This window comes from Ranitomeya imitator, chromosome 2, assembly GCF_032444005.1.
Source record: "Ranitomeya imitator isolate aRanImi1 chromosome 2, aRanImi1.pri, whole genome shotgun sequence".
Classification (NCBI taxonomy): Eukaryota; Metazoa; Chordata; class Amphibia; order Anura; family Dendrobatidae; genus Ranitomeya; species Ranitomeya imitator.
The window spans coordinates 405,961,067-405,986,105 of NC_091283.1; the positions used below are offsets into that span (position 1 = coordinate 405,961,067).

The 25,039-nt window shown below is 48.9% G+C and overlaps 2 protein-coding genes across 6 annotated transcripts in view; one reads left to right on the top strand and one right to left on the bottom strand.

The window, feature by feature from the left end:
- Positions 1-9,268, bottom strand: SYNGR2 (synaptogyrin 2). The gene is made up of 4 exons (XM_069750691.1): positions 9,114-9,268; positions 3,554-3,791; positions 2,218-2,354; positions 1-1,754 (listed from the first exon to the last, which is right to left on the bottom strand). Exons 1-4 carry the CDS (start codon positions 9,210-9,212, stop codon positions 1,560-1,562), a joined length of 669 nt encoding a protein of 222 aa, XP_069606792.1. The 5' UTR covers positions 9,213-9,268; the 3' UTR covers positions 1-1,559.
- Positions 5,781-25,039, top strand: part of AFMID (arylformamidase) — a 34,992-nt gene continuing 15,733 nt past the window's right edge. Inside the window, exons 1-6 of one of the 5 annotated variants that reach the window (XM_069750685.1) lie at positions 5,781-5,903; positions 17,928-18,018; positions 19,245-19,349; positions 19,587-19,635; positions 22,046-22,131; positions 23,135-23,320. In XM_069750685.1, coding sequence (XP_069606786.1) covers positions 5,796-5,903; positions 17,928-18,018; positions 19,245-19,349; positions 19,587-19,635; positions 22,046-22,131; positions 23,135-23,320 — 625 coding nt within the window. In that variant the 5' untranslated portion in view covers positions 5,781-5,795. Of the gene's footprint in view, positions 5,904-17,156; positions 17,237-17,537; positions 17,559-17,927; positions 18,019-19,244; positions 19,350-19,586; positions 19,636-22,045; positions 22,132-23,134; positions 23,321-25,039 lie in introns of those variants that run through there. The other 4 variants (XM_069750686.1, XM_069750687.1, XM_069750689.1 and 1 more) reach the window with 4 other exon arrangements.

Here is a 25,039-nt window from a genome sequence, read left to right on the forward strand (position 1 = left end):
TAACTGGTGAGAAAAAACTTTATTGAAATTCAAACCTGTGCAAAGTGACACACAGCAAAATGCTTCATTTATCCCAGCACCAGAATGATTGCCCCTCCACCCTTCCCCCCGGCGTGTGCTAAAGACGTCTCCAATGGCGGAACTGTGTCATGCCATCCTGGGGGAGGCGACGTGCTGAGACTTCTGCCCTCAGTAACAGTTTGGCACAATGTGTAAGGCAGTGGTTATATAAAATACATTCAATATAATGACCTATGGGGGTGGGGTGACGATGGTGAAACTTTCCATATTTTCAGGTGTCCAAACTGCTTGAAACTAGTGAACAAACCTTGGCCATATAGTTTGGCAGGTTTAAACTAAAAAAAAAAAAAAAACAGGAATATATAATACACAAGTGTTCTATAAATGAAACATTCAAACAAAAAAACAACCCACCACCGCGCCAATACCGTAAGCTAAACGTGATCTCCATAAGATCGTGCCATCAAAACTATCCTCAGTCATTTATAAATCCGTGTCATTGCTACTAGGAGGAGAACACAACACCATTGTGCAGCTCATCCAACTGGAAAGGACATAGGGGAGGAGCTTTGTGAGCTGTTTGCTGCACTCAGCCAATTAGAATCAGAGGGAGTGTCTTCAGCAATGCTGAGGAAGAGTCTGCTCATACAGTCCTTTTCAGCTGGATTCTAATTTAGCCCTTGAGAAAAGTGAATTAGAGCTTTAAAGGGGTTGTACTAAAATAAAACAAGGCTTGTAATGCCAGCCATGTGTTCTCAATTAGGGGTAACCTTTTAAAAGGTGTCATTTTCGTTTACACAGAGAAAAGGCGCTGTAGACATGGCGTCCGTCAGTCATTTTGGCACCCGTCTTATTGACTACAATTGGATGCATGCGCAATCGTGATGAGCGTGCATGATGCCTGGAGAATAGACGCCATGTCACCTCCCAATATGGAAGAGGCCCTGGATAACCCCTTTAAATGCACCGCAACTCAATGTATGCCCCCTGGTGGTGACTAGAGGCACTCATCTTGTGCAAGCAACAAAGCAAAACAAACCTGCAACCTGGAACGAGACAGTCCAGACCAGCAACCCCTCATGTTTAAGACAGTTGGGGACCCGCAGTTAATCACAAGATCCACCACATGGCACAACTGAGTTTAGGATAACTTAGAAATCATGCACAAAGCTTGTAAGGGGTTAATGGCGGCCATAATACAGCTGTGTGTATCTGAAGCTTAAATATCCAGTGACTGATCCTAGGTCACAACCGGTGACCCTCCAAGTCTGGTTTGGAGTGAGGCAAAGGAAAAAAAAAGGAAACTAAATCTACATTTCAACATCTAATGGGCTATGAGATTACAAACATATGGCGGCGATAAGACGCCGTTGGCGCCCCTGGACGTGGCGAGGACCGCGCGTCTGTCTGCGGGCGGCACTGGATAAGGCACTTAGGAAGCGGAAGAGCGTAGCCAGGCTCGCAAAGCTGTAGAGCTGACAGTCGGCGACCGTGGCCTCCGGATACTCCGTGTCTATACAGCTCTCAGGCCGGGGGGCTCAGTATGCGGGCGGCTTGTAGCCGTCGTCTGTCTCTGCGCTTTGTGTGAACGGCGGCCGCTGGTAGTTGTCGCTGACGGCATCCGGGTAGCTGGAGTAAGGCGAGGCGGGGGACAAGTTGGGGTCCATGTAGCTGGTGTTGAAGTCGTCCACTCCCATCCTGTACTTCTTAAAGGCCATGCTCGCTAGAGGAAACTGAAGACCGCAAGATATCAGCGTTACTAATGCAGCAAAGCCCCTTTAAAATATATGTGTTTTTCTCCATTTATTCTCCCCTACTGAACTAAAAAAAAAAAAAAAAGTTATGTCAATTTGGATTGACAGTAGCATTTTTATTTACCTGTTATATATTTTAATTTATATTTCATTTATTTTACACAAATGCCCCCAGAGGGTCTTTTTATGACATTATGGGGGTATAAAGTATTTAAATATTTTTACTTTTAACGTATTTCCCCTGTCACTGGGGCTGGAATAATAGCCCCAGTTACAGCGGAAACGCAGACTCCTGTCTGCATCCCAAAGCCATCTGGGTCCCCAACAGCTCCTGCTCCCTTCTTTTATGCAGGGATCCCATGACCGCTGTGTATGGAGGAGGATTTTGAAAAAAAAAAAATCTCTGCAGAGTTATTAAACTGGATAGCTACAGGAGACTTACCCAGGACAAGATGGAGAAGAAGCTGAAAGCAATAGCCGCCCGCGCGTTATCAGCCCCTGTAACAGCAAGATCTGTTGTTGACGCCCACTGATTGGCCAAGAAGCAGAACCCAACAAACCACAGGAAACACCAGAGGCCTGAAATACAAAACCAGAGTAATCTTAGTGCCATCAATCCCAATGCTGAGCTGGTAATCTTTCAAACAAAAAAAAAAATAAAAATGTTAACTTAGGATTAGTATCTTAGATCAATAATGGGTAGAAAAACACAGCAATATTTCTTGGCGCCGGGGGAAAAAAAAAAAACAACGAATCGGAGGGAAAAAAATTTAATTGATGTATTGCTGTTCCAACAGCTGACACTAGAGGGAGCCCAAAGAAAGATTTACAGACCCCCAATTTGTTCAGCAAACTCCCTCTAGAGGTGACCAGTGGGAATTCCCGCAGGGAATAGGGAGTAAACCAGACCCAATACTAAGTAAATAAGAAAAAATGTAACCTCTTTCCTACCAGGCAAACCTTTGTTCTTTCCTCCCCTTTTTCCCTCCAAGAGCCAAATTTTTTTTTTATTTTTTTTTACTTTTGGCATGCTTCAATAGTCTCCATGGGAGGCTAGAAGCTGCCATAACCCGATCGTCTCTGCTACATATAGGCGAGGATCAAATCACTTCTATATAGCAGATTTACTCACTTGGGTTCGCGATTCCACCCATGGCTGTTCCAGGCACATGTCAGCTGTTTTGAACAGCTGACATGTTCCGGGAAAGATGTGGGAAAGATGTGGGCTCACCTCCGGAGCCTCATCAAAGGGAGGGAGCCTGACATCAGTGTAAATGTATGCCCAATGTCGGAAAGGGGTTAAAAATACATATATTTTTCAAATATTTGATATATTTTATATGTTTTTATTCTGCTTGTGTCGCCACTTTCTGAGACCCGTAACTTTTTCACTTTTCCCCAATGACGGAGATCTGTTCTTCCCGATGTTTTCATTGATGCCATATTGGGGGACATGTGGTGTTCTGATTATTTTTTGGAGCTTACCCTATGGGTTAAATAATGTTACGTTTGGATGGATTGAACTTTTATGGACACAAAAAGGAAACTTTTTTATATATTTATTTTTATATTCCTTACTATAGGGACTCGAACCTGTGATCATCAGATCGCTTGAACTATATACACTGCATAAAGCGCAGCCAAGATGGCGAAGACGGGGATATAGCTCCCAGCGATGCGTCACGTGGTGGAGGGGGTTGGGTGCCGGACTGATGGCGCCACTTCTATGCCACGGTCAGACTGACAGCAGCCGCTGCTCTCTACACAGATTTACTTACCCGCAAAGCCCAGGTCGGAGATCACAATGTACTTCCGAGTGTTGACGTTGCTGACTGTCGGAAAGTAGACGTCCAGCCCGAGAAAGGCGAGCGCTCCCAGGAAGGCCAGGACGCCGATCCCTATTCCGTAGTGACAGGCGTCCATGTTCGCATTGAAAATGCAGATGAGCGTGCTCTGATCTGGCTTATTGACATAGCCGTCCGTCAGAATGCAGGCGAAGACGATGAGCGCAAAAACCTGAAGAACAGGGACAAAAAAAATTAAGTCAGGAACTCCCCTTCATCAATATATACCCGGTGCGGGCATCTTAAAAAGAGCCGACCATATTAGACAATGGTAGGTGCGATGAGAACCCACACAATGAGCTGTCACAGCACATGGCAGGAAGTGTTGTCATGGGGATTAGTTCAATAGAAATAAATTGATACTTTTACCTCCCATTTTGAATACTGCCATACTATGTCCACACTGCGCAGCCACTCTGTGCCCAAATAATATCGCTATATAAAGGTTTGACTATTTTCACAATATAATGCCCAATACGTACATATAGCACCCATATTACACAGTCATTCAATGCCTAAATAATGCCGCCATACAATGCCTAAATGGTGAAGTGTTTTAGGGCAGCGGAGGTTCACGCTCAGTGACTAAGGGACACTACACTTCCATCTACGTCACTGTGCCAAATGCTGCAGTGCAGCGGCACCCTGTCCCTGCCGATATCCTGGAAACTTGGACTCGCAGATTAGAATTATGAGATCCTCATGTTCCCAGCTTGTGTTTCCCACAGGACAGAGCAATAAATCCATATGGAGGGAACAGCCGAGCACACAACTCTCAGCACACTGTCACGGACCTCCAGCAGCGAGCAGGACAAAGGCTGCACAAGTTCCTGTGACCAGAGGTGTGCTCATAAGGAGTTAACTCTTTCAAAAAATATGTCCCCCGTACCTGCATGTCTCGTGGTTGTTCCAACAGCCGCCACACATGCAGGTGCGGGGACTCAAACATATGATTCGAGCACCAGAGTCAATGGTTTAGCACCCGAGCATGCTCAGATAACACCTTATAGAGCACGTTCGCTCATCACTGGTGCTCATCTCTAAGCTTTACCAAAACTGCAGTAATGAAAGAGTTACTCCCCGAAAGTGAATTCTACAGAAAATCCTCCACCCACCTTTCTGCTACCCCCTGCCCACACACAGACATCAAAGTGCAAAAAGGTTGCAATTCTGATTCTGGGGTTTTAACTGTAATAAGACAAAAGTATTAAAAAAAAAAAGAGAAAATTAAAGGAAACAAATACAGTTCTGTGAAAACATAATTATTTTTAACAATTATGAAACAAAAAAGGAGGGAAAAATTATTTTGTAAAAGGTTCCGCACATTTCGGGATATGACAAGGAGATCTGAAAAAAAAATTGCAAAAAAAAAAAGTGGCCTCGTCCAGCTCCGGCCGGTGACATGGGACTGGTCCCCAGTCTCACAACGGCAGCCCCATGTCAGCCCGGATCAGGCTGTAGAACCAGATCTACCACCCCTGCAGCCTGCCAGGGAACGACTGCACCCCCCCCCCCCCCCTTCTAGATCTCTCATATCACCCCCTGTAAACAGAGCCCACGTGCCCCCCGATCACGAGAAGCAGGCGCGGGCAGGCTGAGGGGCATGTGACCACCCGCGATAATCCCAGCATATGACTCAGAAGAAGGGAGAGGAGTCAGCTGATTCCAGCTCACGCAGCGTTAATATTGGCGTCTCCTCCGCGACGTGAGGGGTTAATAGGACATCCTCCTGAATTCTCCACCCAGGCCTGGAAACCTTTAATTAACCCCATCATTCCCACAGATCCATATACTTAATTATTAACGCGGAGACCGTGATCTGTGCCCATGATCTGTGCCCCAGGTCCTTTGTCTTATTTTGGGAGCTCAGTTGCAGTCAGTGCCACTTGGCGGAGGATGTTTATACCAGCCTGGCACGGGTCACCCAACTTTCAAGGTCCTAGACCAAAAGTTTTAACGCCCCTGGCAGAAACTAACAAAAAATTTTTTTTTTTTTTAAATCATGTAGCAGACAGAGCACAGCCTCCTATAAGCAGGGCGGGTACTGCAAATACTGGAGGATCTGACGAGAGACGCCTGGTGCGGAGCAGCTGGCAGTGCCAGGGTCCAATGCTATCAGGAGGTGGTCACATGACCACAGGGCACTGTAGCGTCACAGGTCGTTATTAAGGGTCTAATGAGTGTCACAAATCCCACAACAGTCATAGAGCGCACTGTGACAAAAGTCGCCATCTATGAGGGGTCCTGTAACCTCCAGGAATTATCGAATATTTATTATATAGAGGTGAGAGGCTAAAAGTTCACAGAAGGCGGCACCACAACCCCTGGCGCGCACCGCATAGCCCCCCCAGAGCAAACCACAACCCCAAGCGCACTCCGCAGAGCCGCCCCCATCCCGCTCCACAGAGCCCCCCACAGCAGACTACAACCCCCGATGCGCTACGCAGAGCCCCCCACAGCAGACTACAACCCCCTATGCGCTACGCAGAGCCCCCCACAGCAGACTACAACCCCCGGCGCGCTCCGCAGGGTCCCCCACAGCAGACTACAACCCCCAGCACGCTCCGCAGAGCCCCCCACATCGAACAACCTCCAGCTCGCTCCACAGGCCCCCCCACATCAGACTACAACCCCCTGGCATGCTCCGCAGAGCCCCCCACAGCAAACTACAACCCCCGATGCGTTCCACAGGGCCCCCCACAGCAGTCTACAACCCCCAGCTTGCTCCGCAGAGCCCCCACAGCAGACTACAACCCCCTGGCGTGCTCCGCAGAGCCCCCCACAGCAAACTACAACCCCCGGCGCGTTCCACAGGGCCCCCCACAGCAGACTACAACCCCCGACGCGCTCCGCAGGGTCCCCCACAGCAGACTACAACCCCCGGCGCGCTCCGCAGGGCCCCCCACAGCAGACTACAACCCCCGGCGCGCTCCGCAGGGTCCCCCACAGCAGACTACAACCCCCGGCGCGCTCCACAGGGTCCCCCACAGCAGACTACAACCCCCGGCACGCTCCGCAGGGTCCCCCACAGCAGACTACAACCCCCGGCGCGCTCCACAAGGTCCCCCACAGCAGACTAAAACCCCCGGCGTGCTCCGCAGGGTCCCCCACAGCAGACTACAACCCCGGCGCGCTCCACAGGGTCCCCCACAGCAGACTACAACCCCCAGCGCGCTCCGCAGGGTCCCCCACAGCAGACTACAACGCCCAGCGCGCTCCGCAGGGTCCCCCACAGCAGACTACAACCCCCGGCGCGCTCCGCAGGGTCCCCCACAGCAGACTACAACCCCCGGCGCGCTCGGCAGGGTCCCCTGTTGTGAATTCTGTTGTTGAACTCCCTCCTGTGGTCGTGAATGGTACTTCGACGAGTTCTGTCCATGGACTCCCTCTGGTGCCTGTGAGTGAAGCTACTGCTTCTGAGGTTCCTTACACAGGTGACGTGGTTTATCCTTTGGTTGGCTGCTCTATTTAACTCCACTCAGATCATTACTACATGCCAGCTGTCAATGTTCCTGCATTGGTTCAGTTCGCTCTTGGATCTTTCTGGAGACATGTCTCTTCCTGCAAGAAGCTATGTCCCCGTTTGTTATTTTCTGTTCATGGTTTTCTAGTCCAGCTTGCTTTCATGATTTTGTCTTGCTAGCTGGAAGCTCTGGGATGCAGGGTGGTGCCTCCGCACCGCGAGTCGGTGCGGGGGTCTTTTTGCACACTCTGCGTGGTCTTTTGTAGTTTTTGTGCTGACCGCAAAGATACCTTTCCTATCCTCTGTCTATTTAGTTAGTCTGGCCTCCCTTTGCTAAAGCTGTTTCATTTCTGTGTTTGTGACTTTCAACTTAACTCATAGTTAATATTTGTGGGGGGCTGCCTTTTCCTTTGGGGAAATTTCTCTGAGGCAAGGTAGGCTTTATTTTCTATCTCTAGGGCTAGCTAGTTCTTAGGCTGTGCCGAGGCGTCTAGGCCTGTTAGGTACGCTCCACGGCTATTTCTAGTGTGTGTGATAGGATTAGGGATTGCGGTCAGCAAAGTTCCCACTTCCCAGAGCTTGTCCTGTGAGTTTAACCATCAGGTCATTCCTGGTGCTGCTAACCACCAGGTCATAACAGTCCCCCACAGCAGACTACAATCCCCGGCGCGCTCCGCAGGGTCCCCCACAGCAGACTACAATCCCCGGCGCGCTCCGCAGGGTCCCCCACAGCAGACTACAATCCCCGGCGCGCTCCGCAGGGTCCCCCACAGCAGACTACAACGCCCGGCGCGCTCCGCAGGGTCCCCCACAGTAGACTACAACCCCCGGCGCGCTCCACAGGGTCCCCCACAGCAGACTAAAACCCCCGACGTGCTCCGCAGGGTCCCCCACAGCAGACTACAACCCCCGGCGCGCTCCGCAGGGTCCCCCACATCAGACTACAACCTCCGGCGCGTTCCACAGAGCCCCCCACAGCAGACTACAACCCCCAGCGCACTCCGCAGAGCCCCCACAGCAGACTACAACCCCCGGCGCACTCCGCAGAGCCCCCACAGCAGACTACAACCCCCGGCGCGCTCCGCAGAGCCCCCACAGCAGACTACAACCCCCGGCGTGCTCCGCAGAGCCCCCCACAGTAAACTACAACCCCCGGCGCCTTCCACAGGGCCCCCCACATCAGACTACAACCCCTGACGCGCTCTGCAGGGTCCTTCACAGCAGACTACAATCCCCAGCGCGCTCCACAGAGCCCCCCCAGCAAACTACAACCCCCGGCACGCTCCGTAGAGCCCCCACAGCAGACTATAACCCCCGGCGCGCTCCGCAGAGCCCCCACAGCAGACTACAACCCCCGGCGTGCTCCGCAGAGCCCCCCACAGTAAACTACAACCCCCGGCGCGTTCCACAGGGCCCCCCACATCAGACTACAACCCCCGGCGCGTTCCACAGGGCCCCCCACATCAGACTACAACCCCCGGCGCGTTCCACAGGGCCCCCCACATCAGACTACAACCCCCGGCGCGCTCCGCAGAGCCCCCACAGCAGACTACAATCCCCAGCGCGCTCCACAGAGCCCCCCCAACAAACTACAACCCCCGGCACGCTCCGTAGAGCCCCCACAGCAGACTACAACCCCCGGCGCGCTCCGCAGGGTCCCCCCAGCAAACTACAACCCCCGGCACGCTCCGTAGAGCCCCCACATCAGACTACAACCTCCGGCGCGTTCCACAGAGCACCCCCACTGCAGATTACAACCCCCGATGCGCTCCACAGGGCCCCCCACAGCAAACTACAACCCCCAGCGCGCTCCGCAGCAAACTACAACCCCCGGCGCGCTCCGCAGAGCCCCCCACAAAAAAAAACAAAAACATCCTACTTGCTAAAATTCCAGGTAATTGGGGTCATAAACCCACTACTCCCATCACAGATGAGGGCCCTGACCACATTATTACTGCTCCTGTCACCACCCCCGCCAGCAGGTGCACAGCGCTGCGCATCACGTGATACTGCGTCACCGTCGGTACTCACAGCGCTCAGCAGCCTCAGGATGGTCTCCGGCCGTTTGAGGAAATCCAGCAGGTCGAAACTGCCCCCGGCCTTGGCCGCTCCGTACACCCCGGTCTCCATGCTGCAACCGACTAACCGAGCGCTTCCTGGACAGGAAACCACGCCCACAAGTCACAGGACGGGAAGATACGCCCACAAGACACGGGCCAGGACGCCACGCCCACACATGACCATGACGTCGCCTCAAACATAGAAGGAGCGCACAGCGCTGTCACCAAATACATTACATAGAACTCATGGGGCCATAGTAGAAGTACTAGTTTCCTCCCCCATCCAAAAAAATGTAATTGCTGGGGCCACAGAGGAGCAGATCTCACAGCTTTCCAGACTATGCATAGTCATTTTTTCTCCTGCTGAAGCCCTGGATTCCTCTTTCATTGCCCTACTAAAGTATGATGCCAACAAAAGTGCCCTCAAACACAGTATGATACCCCCATGGTGAAGTCCTCCACATTAGCGTCTACATACACAGTATGATGACCCTACCGTACTCCCAATGCAAAGTATGGTGACCTCAACACAGTATGATCCCCCAACTGTGACCCCCACACAGCCCTCCATACAGTATAATGGGCCCACACCTCACCACACTGTATAATGGCCCCCACTAGCGCTCCACACAGTATGATAACCCTACCGTACTCCCAAGGCAAAGTATGGTGACCTCAACATAGTATAATCCCCCAACTGTGACCCCACACAGCCCTCCATACAGTAGAATGCTCCCTGACCACACTGTATAATGGCCCCCACTAGCCCTCCACACAGTATGATAACCCTACCGTACTCCCAATGCAAAGTATAGTGACCTCAACACAGTATGATCCCCCAACTGTGACCCCACACAGCCCTCCATACAGTATAATGGGCCCACACCTCACCACACTGTATAATGGCCCCCACTAGCCCTCCACACAGTATGATGACCCTACCATACTCCCAAGGCAAAGTATGGTGACCTCAACATAGTATAATCCCCCAACTGTGACCCCCACACAGCCCTCCATACAGTATAATGGGCCCACACCTCACCACACTGTATAATGGCCCCCACTAGCCCTCCACACAGTATGATGACCTTACCATACTCCCAAGGCAAAGTATGGTGACCTCAACATAGTACAATCCCCCAACTGTGACCCCACACAGCCCTCCATACAGTAGAATGCGCCCTGACCACACTGTATAATGGCCCCCACTAGCCCTCCACACAGTATGATGACCCTACCATACTCCCAATGCAAAGTATAGTGACCTCAACACAGTATGATCCCCCAACTGTGACCCCACACAGCCCTCAATACAGTATAATGGGCCCACACCTCACCACACTGTATAATGGCCCCCACTAGCCCTCCACACAGTATGATGACCCTACCATACTCCCAATGTAAAGTATGGTGACCTCAACAGAGTATGATCCCCCAACTGTGACCCCACACAGCCCTCCATACAGTAGAATGCGCCCTGACCACACTGTATAATGGCCCCCACTAGTCCTCCACACAGTATGATGGACCCCATACAAACCTTCACACTGTTTAATTGCTTGAATACAGTACAATGTACCACATAATCCTCCTTATAGTATAATGCACTCCCCATAATCCTCCATATTGTATAATGCACCTTTCATAATCCTCCATATAGTATAATGTGGCCTACATACAGTAATAATGGCTCCACACAGTATGATGGACCCCACACAAACCTTCACACTGTATAATTGCTTGCACACAGTATAATGGCCCTCACATAGCCCTCCAAATATTATAATGGCCCCACATAACCTTCCACATAGTATAATGCACCCCCATATTTCTCCAAATATATATAATGTGCCCCCATAATCCTCTATATAGTATAATGTGCCCCTATAAAATTCCATACGATGTAATGCACTTCTCATGGTCCTCCATAGATCATAATGCACCCCCCATGGTCCTCCTTAGAACATAATGCACCCCCTATGGTCCTCCATACTCTATTATGGCCACCAATCACTGATTTAAAAAAATAAATGCTCCGGTCTGCTGAGCGTGTGGTGTGAAACGCCGAACATGTCAGAGCAGTGGGTATGCTGTAATTATGTCATCGTGCCAGCTACATTGACACATCAGACATTGAGGAATAATGATGGGGGTGGAAGCGTTCCCTCCATCATCATTGCTCACGCTGACGGCCAGGCAGAATGGAGACGCGGGGGCAGAATGGAAACATGGGGAAGAATGGAGACATGGGGGGCAGAATGGAGACACAAGGGGCAGAATGGAGACGGGGGCAGAATGGAGACACGGGGCAGAATGGAGACACAGGGAGGCAGAATGGAGACACAGGGGGCAGAATGGAGACACTGGGGTGGAATGGAGACAAGGGGCACAGAATGGAGACACGGGGGGCAGAATGGAGACATGGGGGCAGAATGGAGATGGGGTAGAATGGAGACACGGGGGCAGAATGGAGACAATGGGGCAGAATGGAGACACAGGGGGACAGAATGGAGACATGGGGGGCAGAATAGAACACGGGGCAGAATGGAGAAGGGGGGCAGAATGGAGACGCAGGGGAAGAATGGAGACACGGAGGGCAGAATGGAGACGGGGTAGAATGGTGACATGGTGGGCAGAATGGAGACACAGGGCAGAATAGAGACTCAGGGGGGCAGAATGGAGACACGGGGCAGAATGGAGACATGAGGGCAGAATGGAGACACGGCAGAATGTAGATGCGGGGAGTAGAATGGAGACACGGGGGGCGGAATGGAGACACGAAGAGTAGAATGGAGACATGGGGGTCAGAATGGAGACGGGGTAAAATGGAGACACGGCGGGCAGAATGGAGACACGGCGGGAGGAATGGAGACACGGAGCAGAATGGAGACACGGGGGCGGAATGGAGACACGGGGTGCAGAATGGAGACACGGGGCAGATGGGAGACATGGGGGCAGGATTGGAGATGCGGGGCAGAATGGTGATATGCGAGCAGAATGGAGACACGGGGGAAGAATGGAGGCACGGGGCCAGAATGGAGACACGGGGCCAGAATGGAGACACGGGGCCAAAATGGAGACATGTGGGCAGAATGGAGACACCGGAGGCAGAATGGAGACACGGCAGACAAAATGGAGACAATGGCGCAGAATAGAGACACGGGGGCAGATGGGAGACATGGGGGCAGGATTGGATATGCGGGGCAGAATGGTGATATGTGAGCAGAATGGAGACATGGGGGAAGAGTGGAGACACGGGGGAAGAATGGAGACACGGGGCCAGAATGGAGACACGGGGCCAGAATGGAGACACGGGGCCAAAATGGAGACATGTGGGCAGAATGGAGACACCGGAGGCAGAATGGAGACACGGCAGACAAAATGGAGACAATGGCGCAGAATAGAGACACGGGGGCAGATGGGAGACATGGGGGCAGGATTGGAGATGCGGGGCAGAATGGTGATATGTGAGCAGAATGGAGACATGGGGGAAGAGTGGAGACACGGGGGAAGAATGGAGACACGGGGCCAGAATGGAGACACGGGGCCAGAATGGAGACATGTGGGCAGAATGGAGACACCGGAGGCAGAATGGAGACACGGGAGACAAAATGGAGACAATGGGGCAGAATGGAGATGCGAGGGGTAAAATCGAGACACGGGGGCAGAATGGAGCCGTGGGAGGCAGAATGGTGACATGTGAGCAGAATGGAGACACGGGGAAAGAGTAGAGGGAGACATAAGGGAAGAATGGAGACACGGGGGGCAAAATGGAGACGCAAGGGGCAGAATTAAGATGCGGGGGGCAGAATGGAGACACGGGGCAAGAATGGAGACACAGGGGGCAGAATGGAGATGCAGGGCAGAATGGAGGCACGGGGGCAGAATGTGGGACATTATTACTGTAGAGGCTAATTAAAGGGAACCTGTCACCCCTAAAATCGATGGTGAGCTAAGCTCACCGTCATCAGGGGCTTATCGACAGCATTCTGTAATGCTGTAGATAAGCCGCCGATGTTACCTGAAATAGGAGAAAAAGACGTTAGATTATACTCACCCAGGGGCGGTCCCGCTGCGGTCTGGTCAAATGGGTGTCTCAGGTCCGCTCTAGCGCCTCCCATCTTCATTCCATGATGTCCTCTTCTGGTCTTCACGCCTCGGCTCCGGCGCAGGCGTACTTTGTCTGCCCTGTTGCGGGCAGAGCAAAGTACTGCAGTGCGCAGGCCCTGGGCCTCTCTGACCTTTCCGGAGCCTGCGCACTGCAGTACTTTCCTCTGCCCTCAACAGGGCAGACAAAGTACGCCTGCGCCGGAGCTGCGGCGTGAAGACCAGAAGAGGACGTCATGGAATGAAGATGGGAGGTGCCGGAGCGGACCTGAGACACCCATTTGACCAGACCGCAGTGGGACCGCCCCTGGGTGAGTATAATCTAACGTCTTTTTCTCCTATTTCATGTAACATTGGTGGCTTATCTACAGCATTACAGAATGCTGTAGATAAGCCCCTGATGACGGTGAGCTTAGCTCACCATCGATTTTGAGGGTGACAGGTTCCCTTTAAAGGATATTATTATTATTATTATTAATGCTGTGATGTATTTTATTTTTGAGGTACAGTTTTCAGTGAGGTTTCAGGTTGAGGTTCAGGTTGAGGTTTCAGTTTTCAGTTCCTGTTACTCTGCAGGGCGACATTGTCGTTTTTTTTTTTTCTTCATCTGGCGTAATATACAAGTTGGTGAAAAATTGTGAAATGTGCTCTAGATAACTGTTATTTTCTGCAGAGACGAGTCCTGGCTGGAAGAAGTGATGGTGGTCTGTGATGGATGAAGATGAAGGACTTCAACTATAGACGTCATCAGCGAGTCAGTGTGTTACCTGTACACTTGCACTACATACAGTATACTATATCCAGAGCTCCTGTATGTAATGTCAGCATGCAACCCAGGATCAGTACAGGATAAGTAATGCAATGTATGTACATAGTGACTACACCAGCAGAATAGTCAGTGCAGCTCTAAAGTATAATACAGGATGTAACTCAGGAGCAGTACAGGAGAAGTAATGTATGTACACATTGACTGCACCAGCAGAATAGTGAGTGCAGCTCTGGAGTATAATACAGGCGGTAACTCAGGATCAGTACAGAATAAGTAATGTAATGTATGTACACAGTGACTGCACCAGCAGAATAGTGAGTGCAGCTCTGGGGTATAATACAGGATGTAACTCAGGATCAGTACAGGATAAGTAATGTAATGTATGTACGCTGTGACTGCACCAGCAGAATAGTGAGTGCAGCTCTGGGGTATAATACAGGATGTAACTCAGGATCAGTACAGGATAAGTAATGTACTGTACGTACATAGTGACTGCACCAGTAGAATAGTGAGTGCAGCTCTGGAGTATAATATAGGATGTAACTCAGGATCAGTACAGGATAAGTAATGTAATGTATCTACACAGTGACTGTACCAGCAGAATAGTGAGTGCAGCTCTAGGGTAAAACACAGGATGTAACTCAGGATCAGTACAGGATAAGTAATGTAATGTATGTACACAGTGACTGTACCAGCAGAATAGTGAGTGCAGCTCTGGGATAAAATACAGGATGTAACTCAGGATCAGTACAGGATAAGTAATGTAATGCATGTACGCAGTGACTGCACCAGCAGAATAGTGAGTGCAGCTCTGGAGTATAATACAGGATGTAACTCAGGATCAGTACAGGATAAGTAATGTACTGTATGTACATAGTGACTGCACCAGCAGAATAGTGAGTGCATCTCTGGAGTATAATACATGATGTAACTCAGGATCAGTACAGGATAAGTAATGTAATGTATGTACACAGTGACTGCACCAGCAGAATAGTGAGTGCAGCTCTAGGGTAAAATACAGGATGTAACTCAGGATCAGTACAGGATAAGTAATGTAATGTGTGTACACAGTGACTGTAGCAGCAGAATAGTGAGTGCAGCTCTGGGGTAAAATACAGGATGTAACTCAGGATCAGTACAGGATAAGTAATGTAATGCATGTACGCAGTGACTGCACCAGCAGAATAGTGAGTGCAGCTCTGGGGTAAAATACAGGATGTAACTCAGGATCAGTACAGGATAAGTAATGTAATGCATGTACACAGTGACTGTACCAGCAGAATAGTGAGTGCAGCTCTGGGGTATAATACAGGATGTAACTCAGGATCAGTACAGGATAATTAATGTAATTTATGTACACAGTGACTGCACCAGCAGAATAGTGAGTGCAGCTCTGGCGTATAATACAGGATGTAACTCAGGATCAGTACAGGATAAGTAATGTAATGTATGTACACAGTGACTGCACCAGCAGAATAGTGAGTGCAGCTCTGGGGTATAATACAGGATGTAATTCGGCATCAGTACAGGATAAGTAATGTAATGTATGTACACAGTGACTGCACCAGCAGAATAGTGAGTACAGCTCTGGAGCATAATACAGGATGCAACTCAGGATCAGTACAGGATAAGTAATGTAATGTATGTAGACAGTGACTACACCAGCAGAATAGTGAGTGCAGCTCTGGAGTATAATACAGGATGTAACTCAGCCTCAGGATCAGTACAGGATAAGTAATGTATGTGCACAGTGACTGCACCAGCAGAATAGTGAGTGCAGCTCTGGGGTATAATACAGGCTGTAACTCAGGATCAGTACAAGATCAGTAATGTATGTACACAGTGACTGTACTAGCAGAATAGTGAGTGCAGCTCTGGAGTATAATACAGGATGTAATTCAGGATCAGTACAGGATAAGTAATGTATGTACACAGTGACTGCACCAGCAGAATAGGGAGTGCAGCTCTGGAGTATAATACAGGAAGTAACTCAGGATCAGTGCAGGATAAGTAATGTAATGTATGTACACAGTGACTGCACCAGCAGAATAGTGAGTGCAGCTCTGGAGTATAATACAGGAAGTAACTCAGGATCAGTGCAGGATAAGTAATTTAATGTATGTACACAGTGACTCTACCAGCAGAATAGTGAGTGCAGCTTTGTAGAACAATATAGAATATATGTATGGGGTATAATGGCGTCCATATTGCCTATCACCCAGCTTTCCCATGAACAGATATAAATGATCAGTACACCTTAAGGTACCTTCACACATAACGATTTTGTTAACGATATCGTTGCAACGTCACGCTTTTTGTGACGTAGCAACGATCCCGCTAACGATCTCGTTATGTGTGACAGCGACCAACGATCAGGCCCCTGCTGGGAGATCGTTGGTCGTTGGGGAATGATCAGGACCTTTTTTTGGTCGCTGATCACCCGCTGTCATCGCTGGATCGGCGTGTGTGACGCCGATCCAGCGATGTGTTCATTTGTAACCAGGGTAAATATCGGGTTACTAAACGCAGGGCCGCGCTTAGTAACCCGATATTTACCCTGGTTACCATTGTAAAAGTTAAAAAAAAAAAACATTACATACTCACATTCCGATGTCTGTCACGTCCCTCGGCGTCAGCTTCCCGCACTGACTGTCAGCGCCGGCCGTAAAGCAGAGCACAGCGGTGACGTCACCGCTGTGCACTGCTTTACGGCCGGCGCTGACACAGTCAGTGCGGGAAGCTGACGGCGGGGGGACTTGACAGACATCGGAATGTGAGTATGTAATGGTTTTTTTTTTTAACTTTTACAATGGTAACCAGGGTAAATATCGGGTTACTAAGCGCGGCCCTGCACTTAGTAACCCGATATTAACCCTGGTTAACCGGGGACTTCGGTATCGTTGAAGACAGTTTCAACGATGCCGAAGTCTTTCCCCTGATCGTTGGTCGCTGGAGAGAGCTGTCTATGTGATAGCTCCCCAGCGACCACACAACGACTTACCAACGATCACGGCCAGGTCGTATCGCTGGCCGTGATTGTTGGTAAGTCGTTTAGTGTAACGGTACCTTTAGTCTGCAGATAGGGGACACCTTGCCATGACTGAGGCAGGAGGGGGCAGGGTGTGACCTTCGGCCTATGGAGTGGAACAGTTTGGTGACATTTCCTGTTATGTGGGACCAGGAGCAGCATGGAGGACTGGAGAAAACTGGGGAAGGAGGTGAGGACAGAGGAGGCCATGTGCAGACACACTATATATCCCAGGTGATACTGGTGATCGAGATCTTCACAGATTGTGGGAGATAATCACAGGGCAAAGTGCAAAGCGCAGCCGTCACCGGGACACCAGGGAAAGGGACATCGGACTGACTGCCGGCTACCGACATCACACACCCAGTGCCTCCACATCATTAGCAGATTCACATTATCTTTCTACAGTTTTGACTACAAAGAGGGAATGTTGAACAGACCACTTGGTGCACCCTATGTACTCGATTTATTAAATGAGACCCCTGGGAGATTAGCCGCACAAAGTATTTAAGGTTAGGAAAGTTTGTCCGATTAGTAGCAGTAACCTGTCTCTTCTGATAAGCGGAGTAGTTATATAGTGGAAAGTGCACATTTTCTCAGCAGCACAGAGTATTTCAGGAGAGAAGTTTCCTGAGTTTGTAAGTGATGCATGGTGAAAGCTGCAGAGTATTTTAGGAGAGACCTGCGCTGTCGAGATCATAGAGTGACAGTTACATGATGAAAAGGTGTATGGTCCTTTGCCAACCGCGCAGAGTATTTCAGAGAAGTAAGAATGCGACTCCATGAGTGAGAATACGGACTGAGAGTTACCTAGAGAAAGGTGTAGGTTTCCTCAGCAGCGCAGAGGATTTCAGCACACACTCCATTCTTTGTATTTCCAGGAGTTGGAGCATCAGTACTCACCTAGTCACTGGTCTCATCGTATGGACAAAGATGCTGTCATCGACGCGCATGTAAAGGAGATAACAGAAGGTACCAGTGTGGGGCGGACGTCAGTGCGGACTAATATTATTTATACAGCACTAGTCACAAGTCTGGACACAGCTGCCCATGTAATGGCTTTCCTCCTTCTTATTGGAATGTGCACTTTGTAAATTCAGACTGAAGGAAGCAAACTACAAAGAAACAGATATGGAAACACGTTTGGAGCAAAACAGAATATCTGTTACATATTGGATTCCAAACAAGTCTCTTCTTTGTGTTTGTCGTCCTCAGTAGTTCGACCATAAAAGACGCTTCTCACAGCCTCCTCTGGACAGTTAATGTTAAGATGTGTCAGATAATTGATGTCTGCAAGTCATTTAAAAGGGCTTTTATCTGAAGGGCTGCCAATTTGTCCTTTTTTAGGCTGGTAATTGATGAACTTATCCTCTGCAGCAGAGTCCATTCTTGTTCTTCCTTTACTGGGGTAGCCCTCGCGAGAGCCAGTTTATTCGTCACAACTGATGGTTTTCATGACTGCATTTGAGGATACCTTTAAGGTTTTAGCAATGTTGCCGATTGATACATGCATGGTGCAAGTCGGGAGCAGGTGCATGAAGCAGTCTCATTGGGTGAGCCCACTCCATACCCAGCAGATGATGATTGTGAGACACAGCCAGGATCTGCTTCTAACAGCCGCAGGTGGAGCCGAGCAAGTGTTAATTTATTAAAGGTTACTGTCAATCCCAGACATGGGGTCGTCTCATTCTGTGCCTCCCTGCAGTTCTGCAATGCGATCACGGAGTGCTGATGGGTCGCTATAACTGCCGGGGGTCTGTTGAAGACCTCCATGACTGCTGTCATGGAGCTGCTTTGAAACTCTGCTTGTGGTTGGTCTTGGAAGGAGATCATGGTTGTACCATAAGGTCCAAGTGATTAGACGATCGCAGGTTTAAGTTCCTTAAGGGGACTAATAAATACAGTAAAAAGTAAAAAAAAATACGAAAAATTAAAAAACACATAAATCCGTTATCGGATAAAGGTGGGAAGGACTTAGAGGAATCTAAGGTGTAACATATTCTGGTAGGTGTCACACGTGTTTCTGTACTTCGGGTTTCCACGTTTTTCTTTCTTCGTGGTTTTGCTGCCTCCATTTTGAATCTACTTTCCAATAAGAACAAGAAAAACAGGGGTGTACAAACGTGTGGCCGCTGCTGTATGTATTCAGGTCTATCAGCTGTATCCATTATGTGTCCTGACAACTCTCATCATCCCAGGTACAAATCTATCTCGGGTTGTGGCACGGACGGCACTGAACATCCAATATGGCGACAGTGACAGCGAGAAGATGGACTTGTATCTGCCAGAGGGAGAACCAACCAGTAAGAGTCATTCACATACACAGCCCCCTTTCCACCCTTGTTAATGCCCCCTGTTTTAGAGCAGATGATCCAGTACAACTAATTAATTTTCCCGCTTGCTCTGGACTAAAGAGTCCAGGGGGCGGTCCTAGCCCCTGATTGACAGCTATTTGTTGCTGACACGGAATCACAGCTGAATTGTTTCTGCAGCCGATATACAGGATCGGTTTATCTGATTAGTAATGTTCTCCATTCCAGAACTCCCATTCCTGGTGTACATCCATGGAGGATACTGGCAGTTTCTAAGGTAAACACCTGACAGGTAGCAGAGGTACTGACTGCACACAGCCGTCATACCGCCGACTGCCTGCCATTACAGTGTAGGGTCGTGCTCCTTCCCACACACTCCTCACCTGAAATACTCTGTGCTGCTGGCAAAACCCTGCTCTTTCCACTTTTCTCAATTCATGGCCACCCACAAGATCAGCCCATTCCTCTGCTGAAATACTAACTTTCATTCAGCTATCCATCACTAGATCAATACATTTTCCAATTGAAATACTCTGTGCTCCTGCATCAACCTCCTTTTCCCATTAACTCTTAATCTGTGATCTCACACTTCTCACCTGAAATACTCTGCACTCCTGTTAGTCTGCTTTTTCCACTATCTAACACTTAGTCTGTGACCTCACACTTATCACCTGGAATATTCTGTGCTGCTGCCATACCATACCCTTTCTACTATGCAATTCTCAATTTCTCAATTAGCTACCTGTCACAAAGTCAGCACATTCCCCTACTGAAATGCTCTGTGCTGCTGACTTCCACTATGTAACATCCAGTCTGTGAACTGTCACTAGATCTGCATGCCTATTCCCTGAAATACTCTGGGCTCCTGTGGGACCCTACCCCTATTACTATGTAGCTCAGTCTGTGCCTCCTCCCCCCATACAGGTCCTTCTCAAAAAATTAGCATATAGTGTTAAATGTCATTATTTACCATAATGTAATGATTACAATTAAACTTTCATATATTATAGATTCATTATCCACCAACTGAAATTTGTCAGGTCTTTTATTGTTTTAATACTGATGATTTTGGCATACAACTCCTGATAACCCAAAAAACCTGTCTCAATAAATTAGCATATTTCACCCATCCAATCAAATAAAAGTGTTTTTTAATAACAAACAAAAAAAACAACAAAAATAATGTTCAGTTATGCACTCAATACTTGGTCGGGAATCCTTTGGCAGAAATGACTGCTTCAATGCGGCGTGGCATGGAGGCAATCAGCCTGTGACACTGCTGAGATGTTATGGAGGCCCAGGATGCTTCAATAGCGGCCTTAAGCTCATCCAGAGTGTTGGGTCTTGCGTCTCTCAACTTTCTCTTCACAATATCCCACAGATTCTCTATGGGGTTCAGGTCAGGAGAGTTGGCAGGCCAATTGAGCACAGTAATACCATGGTCAGTAAACCATTTACCAGTGGTTTTGGCACTGTGAGCAGGTGCCAGGTCGTGCTGAAAAATGAAATCTTCATCTCCATAAAGCATTTCAGCCGATGGAAGCATGAAGTGCTCCAAAATCTCCTGATAGCTAGCTGCATTGACCCTGCCCTTGATGAAACACAGTGGACCAACACCAGCAGCTGACATGGCACCCCACACCATCACTGACTGTGGGTACTTGACACTGGACTTCAGGCATTTTGGCATTTCCTTCTCCCCAGTCTTCCTCCAGACTCTGGCACCTTGATTTCCGAATGACATGCAAAATTTGCTTTCATCAGAAAAAAGTACTTGGGACCACTTAGCAACAGTCCAGTGCTGCTTCTCTGTAGCCCAGGTCAGGCGCCTCTGCCGCTGTTTATGGTTCAAAAGTGGCTTTACCTGGGGAATGCGGCACCTGTAGCCCATTTCCTGCACACGCCTGTGCACGGTGGCTCTGGATGTTTCCACACCAGACTCAGTCCACTGCTTCCTCAGGTTCCCCAAGGTCTGGAATCGGTCCTTCTCCACAATCTTCCTCAGGGTCCGGTCTCCTCTTCTCGTTGTACAGCGTTTTCTGCCACATTGTTTCCTTCCAACAGACTTACCATTGAGGTGCCTTGATACAGCACTCTGGGAACAGCCTATTTGTTGAGAAATTTCTTTCTGGGTCTTACCCTCTTGCTTGAGGGTGTCAATGATGGCCTTCTTGACATCTGTCAGGTCGCTAGTCTTACCCATGATGGGGGTTTTGAGTAATGAACCAGGCAGGGAGTTTATAAAAGCCTCAGGTATCTTTTGCATGTGTTTAGAGTTAATTAGTTGATTCAGAAGATTATGGTAATAGGTCGTTTAGAGAACCTTTTCTTGATATGCTAATTTATTGAGACAGGTTTTTTGGGTTATCAGGAGTTGTATGCCAAAATCATCAGTATTAAAACAATAAAAGACCTGACAAATTTCAGTTGGTGGATAATGAATCTATAATATATGAAAGTTTAATTGTAATCATTACATTATGGTAAATAATGAAATTTAACACTATATGCTAATTTTTTGAGACGGACCTGTAAATAATTATGGAATCCTCCATCTATAGCCATGAGATGCTGGGGGTGTAATACCGCAGGCCACACATATATTCCTGCCCGGTCCGATAATATTCAGGACAGGTAGGGGGCGCTAATGAGCAATACTATTTCTCTATATGACCTTTTCCTTTCAGCAAAGAGGAGTCCGGATTTATGGCTGCTCCTCTCGTCTCAAATGGGATTGCTGTGATGGTGATGGATTATGACATTGCTCCAAAAGGTGAGACTGACTTTGCATCTATGTAGAAGAAAACAACAAATACTATGTACATTAACTAAATAGCACCACATAGTGCCCAGATAAATGTCATACAGTGGCTACATAAATCCAACATGTGCCGAGATAGTGCCCAGATCAATAGTGTAATGCTGTATACATAGAAAACCAGTACAAAATACTATCATAATGTGTTACATAGTGCCCAGATACTGTCATACACTGCCCAGATAATAATAATAACCCTGCTCGTGAGAGCATACAATCTACAATGAGGTGGGGACGATACAAAGTACAGGTGTGTAGTTACAATGATGGTCCAGCCATCTTCAGGAGGTGGGGGATAGATGGAGATAGTGAATGGGCTACACACACAAACATGAAATGACTTTGATTAGTTAACATGGTAGGCCGCTCTGAACAAATGTGTTTTGAGCGAGCGCCTAAAACTATGCAAGTTGTGGATGGTCCTAATATCTTGGGGTAGAGCATTCCAGAGGATTGGTGCAGCACGGGAGAAGTCTTGGAGTCGGGAGTGGGAGGTACGGATTAGTGCAGAGGTTAGTCGAAAGTCATTTGTAGAGCGCAGTGGTCTGTTAGGCTGATAGACCGAAATGAGGGAGGAGATGTAAGGGGGTGCTGCACTGTGGAGAGCTTTGTGGGTGAGAACAAGTACTTAGAATTGTATCCTGTAATGAATGGGCAGCCAGTATAATGACGGGCGAAGAGCGGACGCGTCTGAGTAATGATTAGCCAGATGGACGAGCCTGGCTGCTGCATTAAGGATGGACTGGAGAGGGGAAAGTCGAGTAAAGGTACCGTCACATTAAGCGACGCTGCAGCGATATACACAACGATGCCGATCGCTGCAGCGTCGCTGTTTAGGTCACTAGGAGACGTCAAACACGGCAACACCAGAACGATGCAGGAGCGATCCAGTGATGTACTTATCGTTCTCGCTGGTCGTTGGCTCCATGAAAAAACATTGCTGGTATCGTTGCTTTAGCTGTCAAACATGACGAATCACGCCGACCTGACGACCAAATAAAGTTCTGGACTTCTAGCAACGACCAGCGATGTCACAGCGGGATCCTGATCGCTGCTGCGTGTCAAACACAACGAGATCGCTATCCAGGACACTGCAACGTCACGGATCGTTGTCGTTCTCGTTGGAAAGTTGCTCAGTGTGAAGGTACCTTAAGGGGAAGGCCAATTAATAGAGCATTACAGTAGTCCAGGCGGGAGTGGATCAGGGTGACAGTGAGGGTTTTTGTTGTTTCCATGGTGAGAAAAGGACGGATTCTAGAGATGTTCTTTAGGTGTAAGCGGCACAAGCGGGCAAGAGATTGTATATGGGAGGTGAAGGAGAGATCGGAGTCAAACATAACACCCAGACATCGCGCCTGCTACCTAGGCGTTATTATGGTGCCACCCACGGAGAGGGAAATGTCAGATTTAGGGAGGTTAGTAGAAGGCGGGAGCAGAAGAAGTTCAGTTTTGAAGAGGTTGAGTTTCAGATAGAGAGCAGACATGATGTCGGAGACTGCGGACAGACAGTCAGTGGCGTTCTGTAGTACAGCGGGGGTAAGGTCAGGGGATAACGTGTATAGTTGTGTGTCATCAGCATAAATATGATACTGAAAGCCAAATCTGCTGATGGTCTGTCCAATTGGGGCCGTGTAGAGGGAGAAGAGAAGGGGGCTGAGGACTGAGCCCTGAGGTACCCCGACAGTGAGAGGAAGAGGAGATGAAGTGGAGCCAGAGAAAAGAACACTGAAGGAGCGGTCAGAAAGGTAGGAGGAGAACCAGGAGAGAGCAGTGTCCTTAAGGCTACTTTCACACTAGCGTCGGAATCTCCCCGTCGCAATGCGTCGGGCCGAGATTCCGACGCTAGCGTTTGTTGTGCCGCACAACGGAGGCAGCGGATGCATTTCTCCGGCGCATCCGCTGCCCCATTGTGAGGTGCAGGGAGGTGGGGGCGGAGTTCCGGCCGCGCATGCGCGGTCGGAAAAAGCGGTCCGTCGGCTGCAAAAAACGTTACATTTAACTTTTTTGCTCCCGGCGGTCCACCACAACACGGCGCAACCATCGCAAGACGGTTGCGACGTGTGTCAATACGTCGCAATGCGTCGGTAATGTAAGTCTATGGGGCAAAAACGCATCCTGCACACAACTTTGCAGGATGCGTTTTTTCCCCTAAACGACGCATTGCGACGTATTAAAAAAAACGCCTGTGTGAAAGTAGCCTTATGCCTAGTGACTGGAGCCTAGAGAGTAGGAGAGGGTGGTCAACAGTGTCGAAAGCTGCAGAAAGGTTGAGAAGAATGAGCAGAGAGTGGTCACCGTTACATTTTGCTGTCAGAAGGTCATTGGTCACCTTGATGAGTGCAGTTTCTGTCGAATGTAGGGGGCAGAAACCGGACTGTGAAGGGTCTAGGAGGGAATGAGTGGAGAGGTAACGGGTAAGGCGGAAGTAGATCAGGCGCTCCAAGAGTTTTGAGATTAAGGGGAGATTGGAGAGCGGTCTGTAGTTGTTTGTGCAGGATGGTTCGAGGGTAGGTTTTTTTAGTAATGGAGTGATGATAGAGTGTTTGAAGGACGAGGGGAAAATGCCAGAGGAGAGGGAGAGATTAAAGATTGTAATTAGGTGAGTTGTGACGACTGGAGAGAGAGACTGGAGGAGGTGTGAGGGAATGGGGTCAGTGGTGCATGTAGTTGGACGAGAAGAGGAGAGGAGCTTGGAGACTTCATCTTCTGTGATAAAGAATTAATAAATTAAATATACTGTGCAGAGATAGTACAAAATAGTGCCCAGATAAATAGTATATTACAGTACCCAGAAAATAGTGCATAAACCACACACAAAATGTCAGAATGCCCAGATAGTGTCAAAGGAGTATCGTTTCTCCTT